This window comes from Ips typographus, linkage group LG2 (assembly GCF_016097725.1).
Source record: "Ips typographus isolate SLU linkage group LG2, UJ_Ityp_2.0, whole genome shotgun sequence".
Classification (NCBI taxonomy): Eukaryota; Metazoa; Arthropoda; class Insecta; order Coleoptera; family Curculionidae; genus Ips; species Ips typographus.
Genome location: NC_138423.1, coordinates 20,553,427 through 20,581,418, shown reverse-complemented (window position 1 = coordinate 20,581,418; position 27,992 = coordinate 20,553,427). Strand labels below are relative to the sequence as shown.

The following is a 27,992-nucleotide window of genomic DNA, read 5'->3' as shown; positions in this document are numbered from 1 at the left end:
TTCAGTTTTAAAATATAAAACGATTTTTTAAATTGAAATTTGGAGGACTGTATCTTCCTTAGGAAACGTTTTTCAGAAAAATGACACAATGCAAGTCAACTTATTTTTTGATTGGCTATCAAATGGTGAATTATTGAAACTTAAAACTGGACCACCCTGTATTTGTACTTTTGCATGGTTTTTATACTGTTTTAATTGGAAGTTGATAATTTGGAAACAATCACATGACCTTGAAGATATTTTTTAACTTAAAAATGGTCAAGTAATCTTTGAAATGAACATTGTTTATTGAAAATCGTCACTCAAATGTGCGGAAAAGTGCACTTTACCGCACCTGAGTAGGAAAAATTAATTAAACTTATATTGTAACATCCTGTATTACCGTTACCGTAATATGGAATCTGAATGAATACAGTCAATTCTTCTGCAACCCACAAAAAGGGGTCGTAATATAATTGTAACCATGTAACCAAATTAAGTCAAAATACCCTATAAGTCACCATTAGTAGTAATATTAATTTTCAAGAGTGTCACTAAACAATGATTTCACGATTTTTACATTACATTCGATAATAAAACAGCACTGCAAAGTATGAAATAGAATTTTAATCTTTAATTTCCGACAAAATGGTTACCTTACTCAACTGCCTCTATTCATGAAATCTTTACTTTACACACATTTTCCCTCTAGGTTAATGACTTAACGCTCGAATTAATTCGCATGCAGTCAGTTCCTTAACTAGTTCGTACATGTACGTCTCGGCACATAAACGTTATAGTAACGTACCCGAAAAGCATGAGTAAATTTAACAGAAAGTTTTCCCGGCAGCTCTCTTTCATCGCGTTGTCTTGTTTACATGCGAAACTAACATGTGAACAAGCAAACGCGAAGTTAAGCGCTATCAGACTGACATTTTGAATTATGAATATCTCAAGAGGGTGAATTTATCGCAATTGCCCTATATCATAAAATAAAGTGTGCATTTCGCATTAGTTAGAGTACTGAACGGTTAATTTCCAAGTTTAGTGCAGAGGAAGAGAGATGTTTCGGACATTTAAGACATTTATCACAATCGAATGGTAATTTGTTGCATAAGCTTTCGGAATATTGGCAGCTCGCTCAAGGACATAAAGTTTGATACTCCACTCGTAACTTCGTATTAGCATATAAATGTGGACGACATCTGAACACAAACATTGAGCAAATCCCTTTAAGTTTCGCGTGGAAAGGGCTTGAAGGGTCTCTTTCCTTTGCTAATGACTCTGAACAGTAGATCCCTAAACAAATATGAAGCTTTGCTCTATTATAGTAACACGTTTAATTGCCCCAGTATGTTGCAGCTTTGTCCCTCTTGTTTAATTTTTTTCTCTACCGTTTGGTTATTAAATACCTAGAAATTTTGCAACTAAAAAATGCTTAATAACATCTCATTAAACTATGTGCGTTAGAAAATGCATACGATATATCCTAAAGCGGCGAGCTTTATGAAATACAAAGTTACTTTGAAGCTTTTAATGACCTACGTCGAGCGTTCCATTATTTTTAGCATCCGGAGGCATTAAACCTTCACAACTTTTTCAACCCCATAAATTTCCTTTATCAACCTTGGAAACCATTTATTTAGTTTCTCTACGTTATTTGTAATTATTGTAATGTTATATTAAATAGGTATACGATTGACTGTCAAAATTCCACATCCTCTTTGTCTGAAATTTCAGTAAAGCTGTTATTAATGCTTATAGTATTTGTTTATTAGCAAGAAACAATTACATTAAACTTGCAAAATCAAAATCCACTCACAAAAGTATTCCAGAAATAGAAAATAATCTAATGTATAGTCTTACAATTCTAATCTAATTTTCTACCGTCTCCTAATCAGATTAAGCTTGTTGGGAAAAAAGTATCATTAACCTTATAAAACTCCATTAGCCTCGAAAAACTTCCAGGCGGCAGCAAAAAAGTATAATTTTAAACCTTAAAATACACTTTGCTAATACAAAACCACTCGAGGGGTTTTAACTTTTTCTTTAAAGACCCTTTGGAGAATAATTTAACATTGCGGCATTCGAATAACTGACAAAAAATAGGTTTTAGATTATCCGTTAAAGAAATGTGTATCGCATTCTCTAAAATTCTGCGAATCAAAGCTGCATTTCAAAGTTTAATTAAAACAAATAGCCTTTTCCTTAATTACGAACCAGAGTTACAGGTGAAACATATTGAATTCTCCGAACAACTGAAGCCCAAATCCCAGATGCAGGTAATTAATTGCTCAACCCTTTGACGTATTGAAGCTTATAGATTAATGTTCCCAAGGCGGCTAAATATACGAAACATCATCCATAATTTCGGTCGTTATGATTCTCGTTTATTCTTCCTCACCCCAGCAAGTTTTCAAAACAAGTTTTCGTTTTACACACGACGGGCCTTGCCAAACCATTCCATTAATCGCAAAATGGTTCACTTTAATCAAACGACTTGGGTGTGTTTACTTTAAAATGCAAATTTGTTCTGTTTACGTTGCTACCTACAAGTCAGCATCGTCAACATGCATACACTTTATTAAAAAAACACAGTTGAACGATCAAAGCTTTAGGGGAAACATGTTATTTTAGAGCGTCTACGCTTTTTTACCGATGTGTGTGAAAAAAGTGTTATTTCATATTTAAGTATCTATGTTTTAAACCACAAGTTTAAGGCCGAATACTACTTAAATAATGAATAATCGTCTGTCACGAGTTTCGTCCACTATTCATGACTCAAAACATGAGGGTACTCAGATGTAAACCAAGTTAGCTATTCATTTGTAAAACTGTTACTCTGAAAAATAACCCAAACTAACTTAAGGAGTTGCAATTGACTAGATTTTCTTACGTCATAAGTTAACAAATTGATCTGTTTTAGTCCAATGAGTTGTCTCAGAAAAGTTCTTAACTTAGGTTAAGTTACCTAACCTAACTTAACCTATTAAGAACCTAACCTAACCTAACAATTTCTATTATTTTTTAGCCATTCAAGTTTTAGACAATAACTTGAATAATGAAGTTTGGTTCGACCTTAAATTAAGTAAAAAGCACTTTCAACCTTTCAAAAATTAGAAAAATTACACTTTTTGTCAAAATTTACATTTTTTTATAAATACAACAGTAAAATCACTACAACATTTTTTTATTTCCATGATATATGTAATAACGTTATTTCTTATGTGTAAACCAGATTTTACTTTCCACCCGGTTGAATGTCAATATGTTTTTTGTCATATCTGGTCTTACTTTTTACAGTTCTTCCGCCACCTCTACAACAGCTAGCAGCTCAGGTGGTGACAAGTAACATCTGCCCCTTCAGAAATATCCATGTTAATAGTATATTCTATATTAAGAGCGGAAAGTGAGGCGAAGCCGAACGCTGCAATCATATAAAAGCGGCAAAAGTACTTTCCGCTCTTAATATAGAATATACTATTAACATGGATATTTCTGAAGAGGCAGATGTTACTTGTGTTATTTTTTCGACGACTGCTGTGGGGTGGAGTAGAAGGACAATTCACATCATTTTCGTAGCTCGAACTCATTGTCATCGATAAATCACTTCGACGGAATGGCTTTCTTTCAAACAGGTATGTCAAGGGTTGTTATGAAAACGCCGAAAAAGTTGGTGGGTAGATTGTTAGTAGAAAGCGAAAACGCTCTAGGACAGAAAATGATTCACTTTCTGTACACGTGCGGCAAATAACCACTTTCTGCTTTGAAATGGAAGCGTACATGAGTCAGTACTCGAAAAAAGCATTTTAAGAAACGTTTCAGCTCAAAATACTAGAAACACAAAAAGTTTAATAAGATTCTGATAAATGTTTGAAAGTGGAAATTAAACTTTCCACCGTAGTTTGTTTACTATTTTCAACCATTTATCAGACACTTTCCACCTGAGTATGTAATATACTATACTGTTGTGCATTATCTTGACACAAACTTTTAAAGTGTATGACGTTAACGCAATTTTATTGGCGTTTCGACTACTTTTTAATCAAAAATACTGTAAACAGTGAATGAAAGCGCCCACTGAATTGGGAAGAATAATGGCGCAGAGTGTTTCTTACGTTTTTCGCGACGCTAAAAGAAAAGAACGACTTTTTTTCTACTTTTCAGCGGTGTACTTTTAATAAATAGCTGGAATCCGCTTGATTTGTGTACTCATTTCGGTTAAAAATCCCCCTTTATACTTTCTGAGATGAAAAGGGAACTTTCATGACTTTAATGGCGTCTCTGAAAGGATATATCGCTTTCAACAATGGTTTATTGCCCGCGTACTTTCAATAGATGGGGCTTTAATACTGTCTTATAATGGAGGAGTTTGTGAACTTGAAATGAAGTGTGAGATTGGTAGTCTGGAGTAGTTTAACTAAGCTCCAAAGAAAATGTTTTATTTATGACATACTACTAAGGAAAGATGTCGATAACAGTAGTTGATTTTTGTGTTAAAACTTCAAAATTTGCCTTTTGGTTGTGAAAGATGGTAGTTTTTGACTAAATATGGTAATGCTTCGATAATAATTTGATATTTTTTCTATTGTAGCAAAACTAAACCCAGGGATTTAGTGCCAAACTGTCACCCTTTGAAATCCTTGAGTTCCTATTCCAAACAAACGATAAACTTACAAGAAACAAAATGGACTTTTGACGTTTTCCCATTGAAGGAAAATTATTCCAACTGCAAATTTACATATTTATAGGTTCTTCGACGTGTATCTTTTTATCAGCGATGGTAAACACGCAGAACCGATTTGGGACGAAAGAGACCCCGACAACGCATCAGACTGCCGTTACAAACAGTTTCCATCTAGAATTCGAATATCATAAATATTTAATAATCCAGATCCTATGGATTATGGATGGAGCCCGTTTTTTCCTCGTTTGCGAAAGAGGGCTTTCGAATTGGAGAAAGCGTAACAAGGTGTCGTTTATCCTCCAAATGGCGGAATAATTTCGGTAGGGAGAACGCCGTTGTGTTAACCTACTTTGGTCGACTAGGTGGAACTTGTTTATTGGGGGGAGGGTTATTGTGTATCTTGCTGGAGCTTAATGAGTTCCAAAAGGTCATTTGTTCAGTTCAGAGGTGTAACACGCGAAATTCAACATGGTTAAATAATCAAGGAGAAGTTCGATATTTCTGTTGCAAATTTATATAATCTAAACTTTTTTTAAGCAGAAATCATCATCACATGTGCACTTCGTGCAAAGTTTATCTTCCAACATTTACTCTGTAAGTGCACGACGCGCTAATCTAACAAAAGCATATAATCCAAATTATGAGAAAGCTTCATCTTACCCCTATTAGAAATCAGCCTTAAGTAGGAATAATGCTATTAAGCCAATGACTCTATCGGGTGTAATATTGATAATCGAGAAGATTCCTCGTTAAACTTTATCCCTATAATACAACCCGCGATATGCCAATGAAAAATGTAAATTGCAACATCATTTCTCTGATATAAATTTCAAATATGCTGGAAATTCGTCGAACTGGATGTTAATTAGAAATCTCGTTTTCTCATACATATTCATACCGTTTCGATACCTCATTTTTAAGCTTTGGTAATCTGACACATTTCACTGTAACTATAATGAATAATTCTGTATTGTCTGGCAGTAATTAACAAACCTTTCTTCTGCTGTTATTCTAAGACAAAAACTTCCTAGACAAGCAAAAAGCACTTATTTCGGTTTTGTTATTCAGCAATTCACAAAAACACCCGGAAAAGCCTTTATCGTTCTTAAAAATACAAGCGATTACTTGCAACCAACAATACGGAAAGAAAAAGTGCCAGGTCAACGATATGCTAGAGGAAGTACAATGGGGCCCCATTTTTAAAAAGATGTTTTGTATCGATATGAAAGGGAAATATGAGGGCGACCGGGAAAATAAATTGGCTTTTTATACTAAAAATGGCCCCAAAGGAGGAAACTGGCAGTTGAAACATGCGAAAGATTCTCTTCCCCCTTTTTTTACGGTAAGCTAATGGACAAATATCGGCGGTTTGCAAACGATAAATTTTCTCATCCATTTCATGGACGGGTCCGTGACAATAGAGAAACTTTTAAGACTCCGTTTTCTTCAATTCAGACGTCTACGGTGACAGTTTTCGAAAGGGCTAATAACCGGAAATTGTCAGACGTGTTTGAGATTTTCCATTAAAACAACGAGTGTTGTAAACCAGGCTTTAAATTGACTTCCATTAGCTTGAGAAGCAGTAAAAGGAAATTTATGTTAGCAAAACTGGACTGTAGTTAGACCGCCGCATGTTCCATTAGAGGGAATTTACCACCTAAAAGAACAGACTTACGATGTCTGTGTTACGTTAAACAGGATTCCAAGTTTATGCTTTTAGTAAATCCGGTTTAGTCTGCGACGTGTCACAAATTAGGTTTTTTGTTCACTTTAAGTCAGAACGTCAAAGTTTCTATGATTTTATGTCACGCCACAAAAAAAATTACCTAAATTAGGGCAGAATTTCATTCAAAGATTAGCAAAATGGCTTTTTAAAGCTCTTTTCATTTTGTGACACAAGTGTCGTCATTCTTTTGTAAACTGTTTTATCAACCTTTACAGCTACAACAACATTTTCTGTTCATATTTGCATTTTCTATGCACTATAAGTTTACGAAATACGTATTCTGTAACACCCTGTAGATAGAATTTCTAAACGACCTTTTAATTTTCTTGTTTCTATTCAACTGTTAATTATCTGGTTTAGGTACGTTTAGGTCTATCTGAATGATGGTGTCAGTGTAAAGTCCTTCCCAATTAAACTATTAAAATTAAATTACTGTTCAAAAACAATAATTGCAATTGATTTTTCAATTAGTAAGCATAAGTAAAGTCCATCCCAGGGCTTTCTTTGCTTAAATACCTTCAAGTTAATAGTAATACAGTAAGTACGAACAACATCAGCTCATTTTTAGGTTGATGGAATATTTTCAGATAAAAAACAAACTGAATAAACTTCTGTTTTGCTCTTAAGATTCGTTTTCCAAGTAAGTAATTATATTAGTTTCATTGCATTGTATACAGGGTGTCCCACGACGAAAGACATCGATGGATATTGAAAAAAGTATAAATAGGAGAGTTTTGAAAATTTGGCAGGATACCGACGTGGGCATGCCCAATCTAACTAAAATATTTTCAAGATGGTTGCACTTCCGTTTATACCGGAAGTCGATCACAACTTTCTTATTTTAAATAGAACACCCTATATATTATTACATATTTGGATTCCTCACAAAATTCTGACGAACTTTTGTGTACAATGCCTATCTCTAGCCGTTTTCAAAATATTTGATGTTTTTCCAAAAAAGTGACAGTTACGCACCCTCAGTTTAATAAAACGATCCTTTATTTACAATAACCCAAAGTTTCATTGCAAAATAAAATACGGTTTTGACAGAGTACAAAAATATGTTGAACTGTCACTTTTTTGGAGAAACATCAAATATTTCGAAAACGGCAAGAGATAGGCATAGGGCATTGTACACAAAAGTTGGTCAGAATTTTGTGAGGAATCCAAATATGTAATAATATATAGGGTGTTCTATTTAAAATAAGAAAGTTGTGATTGACTTCCGGTATAAACGGAAGTGCAACCATTTTGAAAATATTTTAGTTAGATTGGGCATGCCGACATCAGTATTCTGCCAAATTTTCAAAACTCTCCTATTTATACTTTTTTCAATATCAATCGATGTCTTTCGTCGTGGGACACCCTGTATACAACGCATTGTATGAATTTTAGTATGTGTTCTGTATGTCTAAAGTAATTAATTATTCATTCATAGAGAAAAACACTTTGTTGTACTGACCCCGGGCAATACCAGAAACTTTTCTTTTTAACGGGACTTGAAAAATTAGCCTGGTTCAACAAAAACAAAACTTTTCCAATCACAAAAGATCAAAGACAATTTGGAAAACTTAGTTTCTAGTTGTCAATTAATGTCGTCACTGCCACTTATTCTAGGACAGAGAGTATAGCGAGCATAACAAAAATGCCTAGTAAAATGTTTCATAAATATTAAACCGTTCCTAAACAATAACGACTGTACATTGTACGTTTCCTATTATTTTGTTATAGTTACGACCCTCTTACCTGTAACAGAAAATTGAGGTTAAACAACAAACAACAAATGAATTGAGCATGCAAGAAAATATATACCGCACGTCATTAAATTGTTTCAAAAGCCTCAAAGGTAAATTAAAACGAGACCTCGTTTATATAAAGTTATATTGAAGTGACCCTCGGGCCGCCAAAATACAGTTTATGTGCAGGGCAGGTCCGACCTTAACGAGAGAGCCTTTGAAGGGCCCCTGTATTCATTTATCAAATTCGGGGGGCTCTGGAAAGTAAGGGGAACGATTCGCTAAATCAACGCTTTATTTTCTTTGGCTTTGACATACTTAACCCGCTCACTCATTCAACAAATCCGTCGTCAAGTTAATTAGTGAGGTTATAATAATATTGAGTAAAATGGATTTTTCTCCTCCTTGCCATCTCGTAAAATGAAAAATAACTTTTGGTTTCGCTTTCTAACTTGAAGGGTTAGCCTCCAGCGTCTTCTTTATCAACCCTATTAATCAAAATTTAGGCACTTTATCTTTGCAAAAGTTGTTAATAAGACTAATTAGACCTTCGGCCATAATTTATAACTGGAAAAGTGGGTTAAGCTGTAACAAAACTTTACATTTACATAAATCAAGAAGATTGTACTGCATTACTTTTGAATTTTATCGGTACTTTTTACAGGAATTGGCAATAATCACGTATTAAAGCAATTTCAATGTTAACATAATGTTGCCAAAAAGCCATTTTGAGAGTCCGGAACAATATTACGCGCCCGATTTCCCCGAAGACCTGATCGTGTTTGCGGCGCCCAAAAAGTAATTTCGAATTAATTACCAGATTAAAGTCCTTTTAAATGAAAATTGCTTTTGAAATTTCATAAAATTTGACAAAAGCTCGTTTAGCCCAGTATATGGCAAACACGTTGTTTTTTCAGCTGATGGCTCGTGAATCCGTTATTCCATCACAGGTTTTTGCATTAATTTAAATTACTATTTAGTTAGATTATTAATTACGAACTGAGTGGATGCGCTCATATATTATTATAAAATGATAGGTAATTAGTCTGACTAATAATTATTTTCATGTATTATGGAATATTATTAACGTAACCAGAAAATTTAAAAGTCGAAATGTAATTTTTATTAGTAGTATATTTTAGATAATGAAATTGCTTTGTAAGCATGCTAAAAATGGTTAGGTTAGGTTAGGTTAGGTGAAGGTAAAAAGTGTTTTGCATTCTAAGTAATTAAATAATTCAACTAATTAATGACATTGGTCAGCCTTTAGTTCATAATTTACCGTACCACAGTTATTCTCTGGGTAGTAACGATAACTCTTTCTAAAAAACTATTTCGTACTTAAACAACATTACAAAATAAAAAAGTTTTATTATTGAATGAGTTTATGCGGCATTATTTTATTCCTGAATTAGAATTACATTATACCTATTCAACTTTCAAAACCTTCTCATAATTAGAAGGGCAAAAAGAACCAGACCACTCCAATTCCCTCCACAAAAGTAAAACGAGAAAATTCTGAAACATCCTTAATTAAATAGTACTATCGAGACCCGTTTGAAAATTAAAAATTCAACAATTTAACCTCGCCTAAACGGACATAAGGACGATTTTTGCCCTCGTCAAGCACGATTATGTCCTATCACGTTTTACGACTTTCCTTTCCTTCGTGAAGGGTTGTTCGCACAATTTATTCATAAATTCAATTTCGTCCCAAATAAAGAAAACGCCAAATGTTGTCCCCGATAAAAAAGCAGAAAATTACGTTACGTCTCTCCATTCTTTTCGCTAAAGACGTCCGAAAAACTTGTACTAGATGTTAGGATAAGCCTTAAAAACGCTGAGTTAACGCTCTATTTCAGGATAATTGTATACGGAAAACTGCGGGAAACGGGAGATATTTCACATATACAGTGCTGCAGTGAATTTACAAATTAGTTATGTGCCTTACATGACGTTTTCGTATCAACAACTCATGCCGTCATAGTAAGGAGCATTTTTCATTCAGCGTTTGGGACACATTTTATAATTCAACTTTAACTCAACAGTTGCGGTGTGTCACGGCTGCTTAGCTGTCCTGAAGATGGGAATTTATAGTCGTGAAATTTACGAATCCCTGCGGAAGTTACAGTCTCACCTAGGCGACCATGGTTATAAATTTTGATTTCCCAGGTTCTTTCCACTTGACGTTTTTAAGCCATCTGTTAATTAGTTTTAACGTTTGTTCAGAATAAGTGAGTACTTTTACTTCTCTGCGGTTATCATATGTCGTTGTAGATATTTGTCAAATTAGTTAGGAAAAATTTCATGTATCGAGCAGATGAGTTACATGAAATAGGAGTTTCCAAACTCGTTTCATAAGTCTATTTTAGCCAAGGAAGTAGTAAAATGAGGAGAAAACATTCTGGAAATTTGATAGTATTACAGCCAATACAACAATCTTGCAGATAGCTCTTGGTGAAAACTAAAACAACCTATAACGTCCTAGAAGCTTTTCCATGTTCCAAAGCATACCAGGTCTTTGTAGAAATTGCTGAGATGTTCTAGAGCGCAGTAAAATCTTCTAGCAATTCGAAGAATTTTTAGAACGTTTTCAGTACCTTCTAAAATAGCCTAGAACATTCTGGAACCTTCTACAATGTTTGAAAAAGGATCCTTCTAGGGCACTAAACTCTAAAACCACTTGTTGTAGAGCATTTTGTAACGTTTCCAAACCTCCCAGATCTTTGTAGAAGTTTCCTTTGTAGAAACCGCCTAAAATGTATTAGAACATTTGAGACTGATCTTAGAACATTCTATAGGCTTCTAGCTCCTTCAAGAGCTTTCTAAAATAGCCTAGCACGTTCTGAAACGTTCTGCAAGGGTTGAAATCCTCCCAGGACTTTGTTCTTATTACTTGCCACAACGTTCTAGAGCCTTCTTTGTTTGAGGGTCTTCTAAAACGTCCTAAAGGCTTCTACCATGGCCTTGTAAAACAATAGAGAACGTTGTAGAGCATTGTGAAACTTTCTGAAAACTACCAGATATTTATAAATGGCCTGGAAATTTCCAGGACTTTCTAGAGTTTCCTAAAACTTTCTAGATCACTCGAGAGTTTTCTAGAACATCCAGCCTCCAGAGCCTTCTAAATCAACCTAGAACGCTCTAGAGCCTTCTGCAACTTCTTAAAATCCTCCAGACCTCTGTAGAAAATTGTAGAACTTACTAAAACGTTTTACATTTTTCTGAAACGTTCTACACATCTTGAAGAGAAAATTATTATCACTTAGGTTAGATTCACGTAACTCTATTTAATTCGCTTGCAAAATAAATAAATTTAGGTAAAATACTTAGGTAATCCGAATATCAAACGTCACTCTGAAAAGATTCTAAATATTCTAACGTCATTGTTGGCTTCTCCGTTATTAAACTTGCTCAATCCGGAGATGAATATTTGATCTCATTCCCCAGCCTACCTGAAGAAAATCGCCTCTTGTCGGGAAAAGAATGGCCCTTTATCAAACATTTCCCGGCATACGTTAACGGGGGCGGCAGGTTTTTAATAAAGGCGGCTACGTGAGGCTTATTCCAAGCACTCCGCCCTTTTTGAGGCGGCATGGAAATTTGACATTAAACCGTCAGATCTTTATGTTCGGAACGAGCGGCAATTTCGCTAGAATTTAATGGGAAAATTTTCAGTAATGTTTACACGCAACATTATATTTTCGAATGCCAGAACCGTTTTCGTTGAAAAGCCCTCAAGTCGAAAAGAAAATGCTTTGTTCAGTTTAACATGAAAGGAAGCGTTTTCGCCGTTTGACGGTTTATATTTGGGGGGGTTTTAATGATGTAGCTCTTATTGTAACCGATATGTTGAAGATACAATAAAACGTTTCCTTTTTGAAGTGTCTTGTTCAACATTTCAATTTATATACTCTCCGCTAAATTCTATTCAAATAAGGTAAAATCAGCACTATTTTTTGTCAAAAGTGCAATTATGTCAAGTTTTTATTTTAGTCCATAAAGGTTCCAAATAAAAAATAAACTAAGTGAATCACAAATCTGTAGAACTTTTTTGCACACACTGGTGTTCTAGCACAATAGTCCATTTGCAGTCATTTAGTGACTATCAAAATGCTCATACCACAGTAGTAGTGCAAATAACTATTTACCTCGCTATTTACTACGCTACACCGTACAACTTTACTGCCATAACATTATCCTTATTGATTAATTTTTGACGTAAACCATGAAATTTCAGTAACTAGCAACTCTTAAGGTATTATGCGGAAAACTTTCTGTGCTTTAGGTAAAACCTAAACTCGTCGAACAAGCTTTAAATCCTGCAGGCTGAAAAGAGAAACAAGGAGCAAACTTGGAAACGGACCGACTGAAAAAGCTCCTCGCTTAATGGGATTGAAACGAATTTTTATGCGGAATATTCGCCGGCAAAGGTTTACAAGGTTAGTCTTTTGATGAAGATAAATATTACGAAAACTCTGAGTTTTTAGGGGGTTTTTCCAAATTTAAGTCAAAGCTTAGGGTTTCATGGGTCTGACCGATTAAATTTGACACTCTTGTACGATAAAATCGCTTTGAAGAATTCATTCAAAAAGTGTGAAATTAAAATTGCCCAATATTCCGGGTACAGCAGTAAGTAACAAATTTTTGCATTTTACCTTAGAACTGTTATTGAGTTTTCTTATTTCCTTTAGCCATATATGGATTTAAAGGGTGCTCGCACGATTTATCCGTGAATCCCATTTCGGCTCAAAAGGAAGGGTGTGAAAATAGATGGCACGTCACAAATACAACGTTTATTAAAAAAACTTTTTCGTCGTATCTGCTTTGAATACACACCGAACGATTCTTAACGCTACGCTGGTCTTTCGCTTATTTTCACGGTTCATCCAGTTCGTTTCTAATTTGCTTTGATCTTTTTCTTTTTTTTGAATCCTATCTTTGCTATTGATGTTATTTGAATTACTCAATTTGCTTCGTTATGTAAACAAAAAATTAATGGAAAAAACGTTGAAATTACCTGATAAGTGAATTCACTACTGGTTTGATCAACTTACGCCAACTAAGCTGTTTTTTTAAAATTTAATATGGAAAAACGTAATCCAACGGACCCTACTCGAAAATCTCTGCAGGTTGGGTAAGCAAATTTCCGGCTAAACTGCCATGAGAAGATACCAGGATAATGCGATTATTTTCAATGTATCCATGTCCCTAGTTATTATCTCAGTTTGGGGTCCTATTTTGGCCAATCTCACCAGTTTTGTGGCCATTTTGGTCGATTCAATTAAAACTAATTCAGTATAACGTTTTTATTTTTTTATACATTTGTTGCTACTTTGCCAAGATTCAATAAAGGTCCAATTCGATAATACGCGTGTATAAAAATTCTCTTTTTAAATGTTCATCAAAATGAAACTTTTAATGACCAAAGTTTGCTAGTTAGAACGTAAAGCTTGAATCAGCTTGAATCAGCTGCAGAGTTATGGTCACTAAACAAATTTACTTCTTTACATGTAACTTATCTGTTAGGTTATTAATTTATTTTGATGTTTAAAAGTGGTGAGTTCGTATAATAGTGAGACAAGGGGGAAAAAATAACTTGTTAAAATACTACGAAGGCGTAGAAGGGCCACAAACATTTTTTTTCTTAAATTCCGACTTCGAACTCTGAATTTAGTTAAATTCCGACTTCGAACTCTGAATTTAGTTAAATTCTGACTTTGAACTCGGAATTTAGTTAAATTTCGATTTTGTACTCGGAATTTAGTTAGATTCCGACTTCGAACTCAGAATTTACATTGTCACATTGCAAAAGCTCTTCAAACCAAATTAGACAAAATTTTTCAGTTTGGCAACATTGCAAACATTCTTCGAAGCAAATTAGTAAAATTTGTTAACTTTGGCTACATTGCAAACGCACTTCAAAGAAATTAGTCGGACTTGTCAGTTTGGTTACATTACAAACACTCTTCGAACCAAAATTGTAGAATTTGTTAGTTTGATAACATTGCAAGGACACTTTTGAACCAAATTACCAAATTTTGTCAGTTAGGCAACATTGCAAAAAGTCGTCGATCTTAATTAGGAGAGTTTGTTAATTTGGCAACATTTCAAGCAAACACACTTCAAAGAAATTAGTTGAACTTGTCAGATTGGACAGATTGGAAACACTCTTCAAACCAAAATTGTAGAATTTGTCAGTTTGATAACATTGCATATACTTTTCAAACCAAATTAGTAAAATTAGTCAGTTTGGCAACATTGCAAACAATCTTTGATCTTAATTAGTAGAATTTGTTAATTTGTCAACATTGCAAAAACACTCTTCGAACCAAAATAGTAGAATTTGTCAGTTTGACAACATTGCAACTAAATTCCGAGTTCGAAGTCGGAATTTAGTTAATTTCTGAGTTTGAAGTAAAAATTTAAGAAAAATAACGTATGTGGCCTTCGTAAAATACTGTTAACATTTATGGTAAATTTATGCAAATCCTGCACATGCAGACTTGATTCTTTGTACCACCCTGTATAGTGAACTGACTTTTTTTTCTGTGTAAATCGCCTCGGTTCGTGGGCAATTCATTAGTTAAAACCTAGTTTAATTAATCCGTTCTAAATTTGCGGAATGCATTGGACAACCCAATAAATCTCCCGAAAACCCATAAAACGGCCAACAACAATTATAGCCTCCCATGTCGAGGGTTGTTTTATAAGTTGCCGTCTCGGTAAAAAAAAATTCAATTTAGGGAAATAAGGGAGTAATGAGTTTTCCCGTCCAGTTTATGAATAACTTGGAGGGTGGCATTTTATATGAAAAGATTTTAATTATGGCCATGCCGAAAGTATGCTCCCTTTTCTCATTTTTCCGACCTGAACAGAAGTAGCTTTTGTTGCTTTTATTAAAATATAAAAATTGAAAGCCAAAAGATATAATTAAAAGAAAAGAATTCAGAATTTCACTGTTCGTTCCTACTCAAAAATCTTTAGTGAAACAATTTGAAAATACCCTTTCAGTTCTATTCACATTTAGATAATGAAGTTGTCTTTTGAAACCAACTGGAACAAATGCCAATGCTGAAAGCGAACAGCTAACACTATTTAAAAGGGAACTAATTCATTAAACAGCGAACGAATTCATTCGGCTTTAGAAGCTAATTTAATTTTCCATGGTAATAATGAGCAAGTATTTTTCTTCCATTGAACTAGTGTTGATTTTGAATTTTTTTTCTTAAAAAAATTCTGAAATTCTATATTAATAAGAAGTATCTGTTAAGTAGTAGGATATTTTCACTTGCCTAGTTTTCCAATTTAAAAAATTGACCTTAATATTTAGATTTCCATAAAATTTTAATAATCTTTTTAACGAACAAGTAATCGGAGAATTTTTCCCATCTAAGCTCTCCCATCCAGCCCCAACTTGTTTGCATTCAATTTTCTAGTCAAAATTTCTTTCCGCGTCTTCATAACGATATGCTTTTAGCTGATAGCATGCAACCTCAATAAATTATTCATAGCGCGACTTCGACGTCGAAGAGCAATTAACCGATTAAGTTTCTGACCGAATATGTCATTTTTATTGATCACCGAGTGAGCAAAAATAAACTATTTTTCATAGCGCATCGTGTTGTTAAAGTGCCACTTAGTATATTGAAAGAAAATGACTTCGAAAAGTAAAGTATTACCACAATAACTACCCTCGAGGTTTTATAATATTGCGACAGGATATGAGGCTGTCACACTTAACCTGCTCGATCTAATCTTTAATAAATCATCCGGACCCTGTCACATTTAAAATCGATTAAGCCCGGCAGGAAAACTTCCACGAAATGCAGGAAAAAGCTTCTGGCAGCCATATCGGTGCATGATGGAAACGGATTTTTAACTTCGGGACCGAATATGAGTTGCATGTTAGGCAAATGATTTATTTTTATGAAGTCAAATGGGTGTCAAAGTTGTGATAAAGGTCAGTTAAAGTTCAAACAAATCATGATTAGTTTAGATGTTTCACTCACGTAAAAATTTACTTCATTGTCATCAAAAATAAAAAAATCTTTGAAAAAAAAATTATTATTTGTATTATGTACAGAGTTAAGTAGTTATTTGTTTCATATTTAAGTTTTACACAAAGTGCTTCAGTCTACCTGCTCTCAACACTCTGTAGAAGGTGTCTCTGAAATGGCTGTACAACGCTTAATCACAAATTCGTTGGCCATTAATAAGGCGATTTAGACAGACTTACCTATATTCAGAACTGGTTATGACATATACGATAATGTAAAAAAAATAATATACAAATAATAATGATAATGTTGTTGTAGGATATGAGCCTGAAATCATGCTTACTGTGAAGCGTAGAAAATCAGAGTATTTTGGCCATATCATCAGAAATAACAAATTCTCCAAAACATAATCCAAGGCAAAGTTGATGGCCGACGAGGGCCTGGAAGAAGAAGAATTTCATGGTTGGCTAACCTGCAAAAATGGTTTGGTTGGAGCAACATCTACTGAACTGTTAGATTCGAAGAAGAATTCGAAGTTTTAGAACAATAAGATTCGCATAGTCATGATGATAGCCAACGTCCGTAATCGGATAGGGCAATAGAAGAAGAAGAATGATAATGTTACATATTTACGATACACAAGTAATTTTTATTATTTCCTCGCACTGAAAAAATATTTCGTTTAGGTCAAAACATATCAATTTATGTAATAATTTTTGGTCCTAATGACGGATTGCACCGACGTAATTGCTCTTAATTACACCCTAAGGATCACCTAGGCTAAGTTGTGATTTGACTGTGACAGATCATGTGCAAAATGTCATAGTCAAATTAAAACCTAGTCTAAGTTGCCCTTAAATATGTCGGTGTAATCGGCTCTAAATCTCATAAAAGCGCGTATAGGAATTATTTCGAAAAAACGGATATAGGTAAGTTTGCTTAGATCGCCTAATTTTTGACCAAGAAATTTGTGATTAAGCGTTGTACAGTCATTTCAGGGACACCCTGTATAAAGGTGCTAAAAAGTGGAAAAACCAGCAATATTCAGGTGGTTAAGAATTTCTGCAAGTAGTAACGTTTTTTCAAACTACATAAAGTTTTAGGCCTGTTCTGAAACCTCATAAATTAGAAACCCACAAAAAACGAATCCTTACGCCTAATAATGCAAATGACAGTTAACATTCCCAAATTTTAAGCTAGATTTACGGATAAAGCTTTTTTGCGCCGTATATTCCCTGCTTATGACGTTTGCTGACCCTCAAAACCCTTGACTTTCTTTAGCATATACCTTTTGGATTTCAAAAGACCGAATTTTTTGTTCGTTTCTCCTCTAAATGTCTGGTTTCTATTGTTGGCTGACAATTAGAGCGCTGACGATTTTTTTTTCTCTAAAGAGGTAAATATTCGCTGAAACGGCCAATTGGAAACCTAAACTGTCCGGGCCATAAGGTACGCGGCGTTAACCGGGGATAACGGAATTTATCGCGGATAAAAATGCAGGAATGTTAATAAAAGCCGTGAAAACGTGTTCTAAAAGGACATAAAACTTACCTCCGCACTGGTATCGTTAAGCTGATATCCGCGTTCCGGGCTCGGAACCGTTCCTGTAACACAAAAACTCACCATTAAAAACAACGTTTGAATTTTTTTTGGAAAATGGATTTAGGGATAAATTACCACTAAAATTAGAATCTTGTTTTTAGTCGTCTGAATCGTTTTTAAACACTGTATATACGTGAAAAATTCAGTTCAATTTTACACGATTACCCATCTCCCAGGTCTATCAAATTGCGCTAATCCCCGTTTAATGAGGTTCAATCTGTCAACATACCTGTATTGCCCTGTCCGGTTCAAACGCGTATTAAACGTAAAGCTCCCCCCATATATGAATCCAAAATGAAGATTAATAAATAAAACCCTGACGTCGACTAATACCGCAGGGTTAAAATATCGTTTTCAATCGGTCGGAGGCCCATTCATTATTTTATAAAACTCCGACCGTAAAAGTGATTTTTTATGCGCCTTTTTAACAGTTAAAAACACCGGAGCAACACAAAAAAACGAAACATTTAATAAATATTAAAAACTGCATACCCGGATTAATTCATTATAACAAAATGTCGATAGATACACGAGGAAATAATTTATATCTGAATTGGGATTGAAGCCAAAACAACTCAATTCTGTTGACTCAAAACGAATTATTTGTACGCCTAATTGAAAACAGGTTTGGTCTATTTAAGCCGCCATCATTTTGGTTATTGTTTTGTATGTCGGTTTAATTTCAGTTGTAAAGACAGGCTTGACAACTTTAATAATAGAACCGAAATAATGAGGGTCAAAATTATATTCGAAATATACTGAATTTGAATCACTTTGATTATACAATTTTTATTATACTTTTGATTGTACAGTGTTCAACAGTGGATGGTACCTTAAATGTTTATGGAGATCTGACCGTACGATTATTTAATATTAGAAAGGTTCCAATGCACAGCAAAGGACATTTTAAACCAAATAACCTTAAATTATGTAATACATTGTATATTGTATATTACAATTGTATGTATATACACTGTGTGTAAAAAGTCCGGCAACCCTGAATTATTTCGCAAAATATACAACTTTTTGAAAAATATCCTATATAAATATTGTTATATCCTATATTATATTGCTAGGTGACATTCAGGAATATACAGGGTGAGCCACAATATGGCAATAGGTTATGTTTTTTCTTATAGAATGACCATGTTTCAATGACATTTTTTGATTCGCTCTCATTCTGATCACATTTCTTGTAACATGTATGGTTATCTTGAACAGTTTGGCAGCTATTTAATGATTAAAGAAAACTACACTTTTAAATAAGTAATCATTTTTTATTTGATTTACCCCCGTTTGCACCGTCGTTTTGTAAGCCAAGCTTAATTTAAGTGTGGGTCAGACTGTGACAGTACAGGTGAAAAAAGTCACACTCTAAACCACACTTAACTTAAGCTATGCTTAAAGTACGACGGTTCAAATAGCGGTAAATGCTGAAAATGTGCCCCTTGAACTGTCTGACAATGAGCTAAATTAAAATAACATTGACATTGTGTATGTAATCAGAAAATGTCATTTAAACATAGTCATTCCATAAGAAAAAACATAACTTCAATTCATTGCCATATTGTGGCTCACCCTGTATATTCCTGAATGTCAGATAACGGTTAAACGTTTAAAGTGCGTCAATATTTATATAGGATGTTTTTCAATAAGTAGTATATTTTGCGAAATAATTCTGGGTTGCCGGACTTTTTACACACAGTGTATAATTGTAAATTATTGTATACAGAAATTGACAATGAAATTTAGTAAATTATATTTCCATAATACTTAATGATAGTTACTGAACCAAAAATAACTAAAAAAAATCAAACATTATTCAAAATTTGACAATATGTAAAAAACAATGTTTTTCCACTACTAATATGATAAATATACCATTATTGACCGATTAGTAACTTGAGAAATTAGTTTTCTCTACCTTAATGGTCATTGTTGACCTAGGTCAATAATCTCTAGTTCTAGTTTGGCCCAAAGACAAAAAAAAACATAAAATTTTATTGACCTAGGTAAATAATAATGTCAATGTCTATTAAGATATGACATATGAAATATACTTGACAGAGACAGATAAATTAGGTTGTCTCTTCATTTTGCTGTTTTGTTGTTATCCTAAATTTTGTTAATAGTGGAAAAAACGCTATATTATCCACGGTCTAGACAGCTGGTCAATAAAAGCTTCTGTCTAAACCTTGGTTAATAATATACTATTAATAGTTATTTATACAACAAGTAACTCAAACCATTTTTTACTCGCTTCGCTCGTGGGCTTAAGTTCCTTAGAGTGAATAAACAGGTTTGAATCACTTGTTTTATACAATATTTTATTAAATTACGACGTCTTATATTAAAAAAAAATAAAATTACAGTTCTATTAACTTTGCACCGCGCCCCGTAAAATAACTTTGATTTTTGTTTATTTACATCTGTGTAGTGATTAAAAAAATTTTAAACTTGTTTAAATCCTTGTTAAGCGGTGAATAATTGACTAATAATAGAAAATTTAATAAAGTAATAAACTTCATTAAAACTGAAGTTAAAATAATTACAAACTAAAGAATTGAGTACAAACTTTTTCATTTCACACAAACTACCTACTTCCGCAGTGTTTATAACTATCAGAATGTATGAGACCTAACTAACATTTGAGTTTCTCAGGAAGACGTCATCTGAAATGCAAATAATTCAGCTCCAGGATAATGCCGCCTAAAGTTTAACGCAAAACCCGGTTTTAAGCTCCGTTCGGGAGTAAATACCCCAAGTATCAGGCAAAACGACTAAACCGTTTTCGGTTTTGGCCGCGAGGCTTTCTCCAAAATTAATGTTGGTGTTACAGGTTGAGTGCAAACTTTGCGATTAATGTAAATTAATGGAAAGTTCGTTAACTTTAATAGTTCAGCTTTATTTGGAAGCCCCAAAACCGATCACCTAGTTCAATAACACGCTTAATTTTGAAAGCCTCTAACGTAAATCTTTGTCAGTGTTAAGTTTTGGAAAAATCAATGCAGCCTAATCCGAAATTGGCTTGTTTCGTTCACTTCCAAAAGAAAATTAAATTAGCCGGTTTTCCCTCTTTTCTCGGCTTTGCGAATATCTAATTGCGCCACGTTTTAAAATCCATTTGTCTCCCAGTTCGACAGCCACCAGTAACGGCTGTAGGAAATCGCGCGGTATAATTCGCTCCCAACTCGAATCCCGATAATTATCATGCCAATTAATTTGTTTATTATTGGAAAGCCAACAGAATAATGCCATTAGTGCTGATAGTAATAACGCATATTTCAATCAGCTAGATTAAATTGCTTCTATTGCCATTGAAATGATTTATATGTGGGTGTGTGAACTTGGATAATCAATCAGTATTGGTGACGTTGTATTTACAGGCTGGTCAAATCTAGCCTTCGATTTACCTTAAATGAATAGAACTGGACATTAAACCAAAATTGTTTAATCTTACCTAATTTTCATCATTTCAATAGTTTCTACAGTGTGACCCATTTAGAATGGAAACACCCCTATAAAATTTTAGGTTATTAACCGATTTCAATGATTTTTTTTTTGAAATAATTAGGAATGAAATGTCTATTACGGGAGAAAATTTTAAATATTTATTTCAGTTTTCAGGTAATATTAAGATACTTTTTCTTGATAGAAAATGGAGAATTTTTATTAGCGATTTTTTTATTGAAAAAATTACTAAGCCACTGGATCTATAGTGCTTTCAAATAGCTGTGACCAAAATTTCATGAAAATCCATTCATTAATAACAAAGTTATGACAAATTAAAATTCAAAAATCCTCTAAGCTAACGGTCACAAAAGAACACCCTGCATCAACTGTTGCCATAGAAATGGTGTTACTATTTACTTGTTTATTATTAATTATTAATTGATTAATTTCTAAAAAAAAAAAAAAAAAAAAAATAAAAAAATAATATCAAAAAAAAAACAAAAAAAAAACCAAAAAAAAAAAAAAAAAAAAAAAAAAAAAAATTTGGTCACAGCTATTTGAAAGCACTATAGATCGAGTGGCGTAGTATTTTTAACAAAAATCATTGAAATCGGTTAATAACCTAAAATTTTATAGGGGTGTTTCCATTCTAAATGGGTCACACTGTATAAATAATTAAAACATTTTGCCAGTGTTCAATAATTTAAATAAAGAATGTATAATTTATGTTAGCTTACCAGAACTGTAATTATGGTATTTTTAATTAGTTTATAACGATTTTAGTCACCAAACTGACTGTCAAGTGTTTCAATGGCTTCATCTCAGTCTTGTTGCTATACAGGGTTAGCCACCCAAACCGTTGAATATTAATAGAAATTTGAAATTTTGAAATCAAAAGAAACTTGATGAGTGCTGTTTTAAAAGTATTTTCATCTTTCTGTCACTTCCGGTTTAACCGGAAGTTGATCTCAACTTGCTTATTTTAATTGTAACACCCTGTATATTATAGTATTTTTGAATAGCCCTATCGATTTTAAATATTTTTCATGTATCATAACTTATATCTATCTACAACAGTTTTCGAGATATTGACGTTTGAAAAATTACACTTTCAGGTTAAGTGTCATAACTCCTAACCAGAATGATATAGAGCAAAACGGCTTACATGTTCTTGTCTTAACTTTTTGAGATCTATCATTTGCTAATATTTTTAATTTTGACAGGTGTCAAAAATTTTATATCAGTAAAAAAATTGACATGACATTGTCAAATGCAAGGCGTTTCGACACTCCAAAAACTAAAAATGTCATTTTTTAAACGTCAATATTTCGTAAACCGTTGCAGATAGCTATCGGTTATGATACATGACAAATATTTGAAATCGATAGGACCATTCAAAAATACAATAATATACTGGGTGTTCTTCTGCGCTGCGCCTGTAAGAGCTTAAAATCAAGCCATTTTAAAAAATAGTTATGTACTTTTTGGTATTGTTATAAAGCTTGAAAAAGGACCTTTTTAGAGATATTACTTTCGACATAAAAGCAAAAAAGTAAGTTTGTGTCATATGTCAAAAATGTCAAGTGACAGAAGTAATCTGATCTTGTTCAGCTGAACATCATTTTTCTGCAAGCAATAATAAATTGGTTGGATGGAATAAAAGAAATTGACAAAATTTGGTTTTTACTAAATATTCAGTGACCCATAAATTTTAAAATTAAAAAAGAAAAACGGTTTTGAATTGGTCTTCTTAAATTGCAATTCTTTTCCTATTTAACCGTCCGAGTCGACAAAACTTGGTTTTTGCTAACCAGATATACCAAGGACCATATTTTACCTTCTTACTAAAAAATAGTAATTTGGTTAAATCTTTAGATTAACCATAACATAAAACTGTCCAAGATTATAACTACTGTGACTTGTCATAGTAGTGATTTACAAAACGTAAACTGGACACTCTGTATATGAAATTATACTGAATAAAACATTTTTATGAATTTCTAATAAACTTTCAAACCCAGATTGACGTTTTTCTTCCATTTTATCTTCTCAGCCAGGATTGAAAATAATGAAAAAAATCGAAAATACAACAACTTCATTAACATGATACGATCCGTGCCCAGATATAATTTTCCTGACCGAGGCAAGCTCCAAATCCAATTAGGCCGCCAATTAAATTACTCATTAACCCCTCCCGCCCCTCCCCGGTCCGGGTGAGTCCAATTTTAGGATCGAATTACGCCGAGAGTTTCCTATCCATTATTAATTACGAATTCGAATAATAAATAACCGGATGTCGGAAAAGAGTTTTACAAACTGATTTACATCAGCTCGAAAATAACGGGACATAATTTATAATCCCATCAGCCTCCGACAAAGGAAGCGAATACATTATTAATCAGATTAGGGTGTGCGACTAGAAGCCCTAAATTCCCGTTCGGAGCCACTTAACGGTGTAAATGTGGATTCGGTAGGTAAATACCACTTCTAAGTTTGGACAGTTTTGTTACTGTCGAAAATGGAGTAGCGGGAAACTTGTCAAGCCTGTAAACATGTCTCTTTAGGTAGTTGATGGCTGTTTTGTATTATTAATTGTTCAAACATTCTCCAGTACTTATTCCTACGATAAATTTTAACCTTTAACTTTCCTTCAAAAATTTAAAATAAAACTTTACCGAATACGAAGTTTTGAGTGTTGTGGATTGAAATAATCGTCAAAACTCAAATGGCGGTTGTGCCGACTAATTAAAAAGTCAAATAAATGGGTGGCTGTTAAAATGGGACAGAATGGCGGCCAGGAACTCGAGGAAGAATTAATTCCAAAACTATCCGCCGGAAAGTTTTATAATTGATACAGTTTTCTGGGCTAAGTGCCGCGCATAAATAATTCACTTTTCTAGTGTAAACTTTTTTTAATAATTCGGAGAAAGTTACGAAGCAATCAGAGTGTTTTCTTGGCAAACAACTGCTTCAAATTTTTTACAATAAAAAACTCGCCAAATAAGAATTCTTGAAGACAACTTGGAAAGCTGCCACGTAGAAATTACGGAAATTTAGCTGTATTAAGATTATTGCAATTTATTATCAAAAGAAGTTGTCAAGAACAAAAGATACAGGGTTGGTAAAGTCAAAAGGATGCACAATAGCCATAAGTAGAATTTAAAGTTCAAAATATAAAGTTAATACAGTTTATGCCTTAAAATGTGCTATTAAAGCTTGCTTTTCAATATTAAATCGCCAGTTTTTTTAAAGGCTTAAATAAAATGTTAAAATGAGTAGTAATTAGAAACTCTATTGAGAAGAATATTGCAATTTATTATCAAAAGAAGTTGTCAAGAACAAAAGATACAGGGTTGGTAAAGTCAAAAGGATGCACAATCGCCATAAGTAGAATTTAAGGTTCAAAATATATAAAGTTAATAAAGTTTATGCCTTAAAATGTGCTATTAAAGCTTGCGTTTCAATATTAAATCACCAGTTTTTTTAAAGGCTTAAATAAAATGTTAAAATGAGTAGTAATTAGAGACTCTATTCTGTATTTTAAAGAATATGGCAATCAGCCATCTGCAACGACCTTAGAATGTGATTCAGTGAATGACTACACTGAAACTAGTACTGTGAACTACTACTACTACATGACAGTTGATACTTTGAAAGTTAAAACTTGAGTAAAAATTCATATAAGACATTGGAATTTTTTCACTTTATTTTTCGAAATTTGGAAAAAAAAATCTCTATCTTAATAACTTATGAAAAGCTAAGACAGCAATGTGCAAGCCATTTTGCTATAAATACAATGCATTTTAAGTTTTACGAATTTGTAAATGAGTGTCAATTTTTGGTCGCCATTTTTACAGAAATAGTGGACGTTAGATGCGTCAATACTTTACAAATCTTTCTGTAATCAATAGAATTATCCAAAAATGCAATAAACTACAGGGTGTTCTATTTAAAAAAATACAACTTGACCACGCCACAATTTTCTGCAACATCTCGTAGAGTCCTGACTAATTTAATTTTAAATTGTACACATATTTTCAAAATTTAATTTCAGTCGAAAAACCAATAAACTGGTAAACATATCCCAGTAAGTTCAGAAGCAGAATCCTGTAAATTGTGAAAAAAAAATCAGAAGAATTTGCAAAACTATCTTTTTTCCAAATTTGATTTGAAATCTGTCAAAAAATGTCTAGAGATATTGATCACAAGATTGATTGGAACGTGATTTGGAAACACAAAATGATGAGTTACAGAGAGTTGGGAAATATAAGTCAATATTTATTATAGACTAAATTTTAGTAAATCACAGAAACAGAATGGCAACTTCCAAAAAGATTAGGGAATTGGCTTAATAAGAAATGTTGGCAAATAATAATTTTTAAAATGAAAGTTATAATTTAAAAAAGTAATTGTGCATTTTGAGCCATTTTCTACTCCGAGTATGATAAGTCTGGTTAATAAAACTTTTTAAATAATTGTAACACTATAAAACTCCACAAATAAAAAAAAAGACCTAAAAACTATTTATCTTACCATTTTTCAGTTGATTTCACATAAATCATGGATACCACCCTGTATACAAAGGGAACACAATATTGAAGGGAACAAAGCCACCATACATATTCGACGAGGGAAATATCATAACGTAAACGGCATAATTGAATTTGAAAGCCTAGGCATTATCGCACACATTGGCGTCTGTTTAGGAAACGTTCCAGGGCAAAATTAATAGGAAAGCATCTGTTGCACGCATCCAGTTTGAAGGATAAATGCTAATTTTCCTGTTTCGGAGTTAGGCGTAACGGGAATACCAAAATGAACCCCGCGGAAATATTAATTTAAAATGTAAAGAAACTGCATGCATGTGCATTTAATATTAGGAAGAACGTCTCTGTTAAAGCTTAGATCAGTCAGCTTTAAACTTACTAAGTCAATATCTCTGGATAACCCAAAGCGAATCTTGCCAGTCTAATATTTGCATCGCAAATCCGTTGATTTTGCTATCATTATCACAGTATTCATTAGTAAGATATGCGAAGTATAAGCTCTCGAAGGAACTGAAGAAACTTATATCCGTTAATTGCTAATCCGCGTTAATACTGTCATTAAGCTTCTTTCAGTACATTATAAACCATAATAAAAGGAGAATACAGAATTAAAATTCTTCTTGATTGTCAAACTATAAACTAACTTACCTCCCAATCCAAAAATTGGCAAACAAACCGCCAAGATTAAGAAAAAAATGATCATCATATCCGGTCGAGTAATTTTCATGACGGGAAAAGCACCAGTCGCGAAAACTTAACCAGTAAAGCGCACGTTGTAGCAGGAAAATAAGGGAAAAATGTACATCCCTACCAGACAACAAGGGAGAATAAACTGGCAATGGAAAAGCGCTCCAAAGTTTCGTTGGAGTGCAATTTACAGGATTTAGATCGCATGCGTTAAGGTGAACGGCATTTTCGGGTGTCTGTGTGAAATGTGACGGGATGATTTAAAAGATGTTTGCAAATCCTTATAAAATGGCATCATATTCGGGGGATATACTTAAATTTTGCTAGTTTTGAAAAATGCACAGCAAAGCATATCATTGTGCTGACGACTAGAATATCGTTATAAAATGGCTGCTACGAATAGAAAAATATTCCAGATGTACTTACACCAAATTTAATACTATCTTTTCAACAATAAGATCATTAATCAATAAATGAAATGACACTTTGACAGATGCATTACTTGACAAACTACAGAGCTGTCAAAACAACACAAACATGTTTAAGTTTAGTGCAAAACTAATGTATCTGTATCCTGCTCTATCAAATGTCATTGAAACAGTATGGCAATACACTAGTTTTGCACTAAACATGCCAATCGAAAACGCCAACAGCAGTCCAATAACGTCACATTTACCCATATGGTCCAGAACCACCAACCTTCAACTTGTACGGGATTTAAAATGGCGGCGTTGAATTTGTCGACAACTTCCGATAGACAAAAATTGATCTAATTATTGCAATAATAATAAATGAGATATTAACCATATTCTTTAATGCCCAAAAAAAATAACACCCTCTGAAGCATCTTAGCAGTTCTTAGCCAACATTTTTGCTCTCTCTAAAATTTTTCGAAACTCTCTCCGTTTTCGAGTTATTACGAAAAACTAGTGTAATGCACCAAATGTTCAAATCAGTTGAAGTTGTAATTTGAGATTTGAACATCCTGTAACTCGGATTGAGCAAAAAAATCTATCTGAAAATTTCCTGCAGTGTGACAAAAACCGTCAATCATCATACTTTTTATACACACCCTGTATACTGCAAGAAAAAACGGTTCTGCACATTTACGGTGTTGGGTTAAGGAGTTGATAAGAAACATTTTTGGTCTTTAGCAATTTTTTTGTAACTTTTACCGTTTTCGAATTATTTACGAAAAACTTGGTTGGTTTGGTGCGACAAATTTACAAATCAGTGAAATTGTAATCTGAAATTTGAATACTGTTAAGGACAGTCAGGGACAAAATAACCGAATAATGTTTTTAAGTATATTTTTGGAATTCCTATTAAATTTCCTATCTAATATTAGTAAAACTCTAAAATTAGGTAAAGTCTTGGAGAAAAGCGGTGTCAAATTTTGAACTGCCACAAACACAGTTTGAAAGGACAGTCAAGGACCAAATCGCCTGTAAAACCCACTTACCGCTATTTGCACCGTCGTACTTTCAGCAAAGCTTAAGTTAAGTGTGGTTTAGAGTGTGACTTTTTTCACCTGTATTGTCACAGTCTGACCCATACTTAACTTAATTGGCTTAC

The 27,992-nt window shown here is 33.4% G+C and overlaps 1 protein-coding gene across 1 annotated transcript in view; it reads right to left on the bottom strand.

The window, feature by feature from the left end:
• Positions 1 to 26,559, bottom strand: part of LOC145724035 (uncharacterized) — an 84,266-nt gene extending 57,707 nt beyond the window's left edge. Inside the window, exons 1-2 of the mRNA XM_081972105.1 lie at positions 26,379 to 26,559; positions 17,680 to 17,732 (exon numbers count right to left, since the gene is read on the bottom strand). Of these exons, the coding sequence (XP_081828231.1) occupies positions 17,680 to 17,732; positions 26,379 to 26,457 (132 nt within the window). The 5' untranslated portion in view covers positions 26,458 to 26,559. The remainder of the gene's footprint in view (positions 1 to 17,679; positions 17,733 to 26,378) is intronic.
• Positions 26,560 to 27,992: the final 1,433 nt, after the last annotated feature.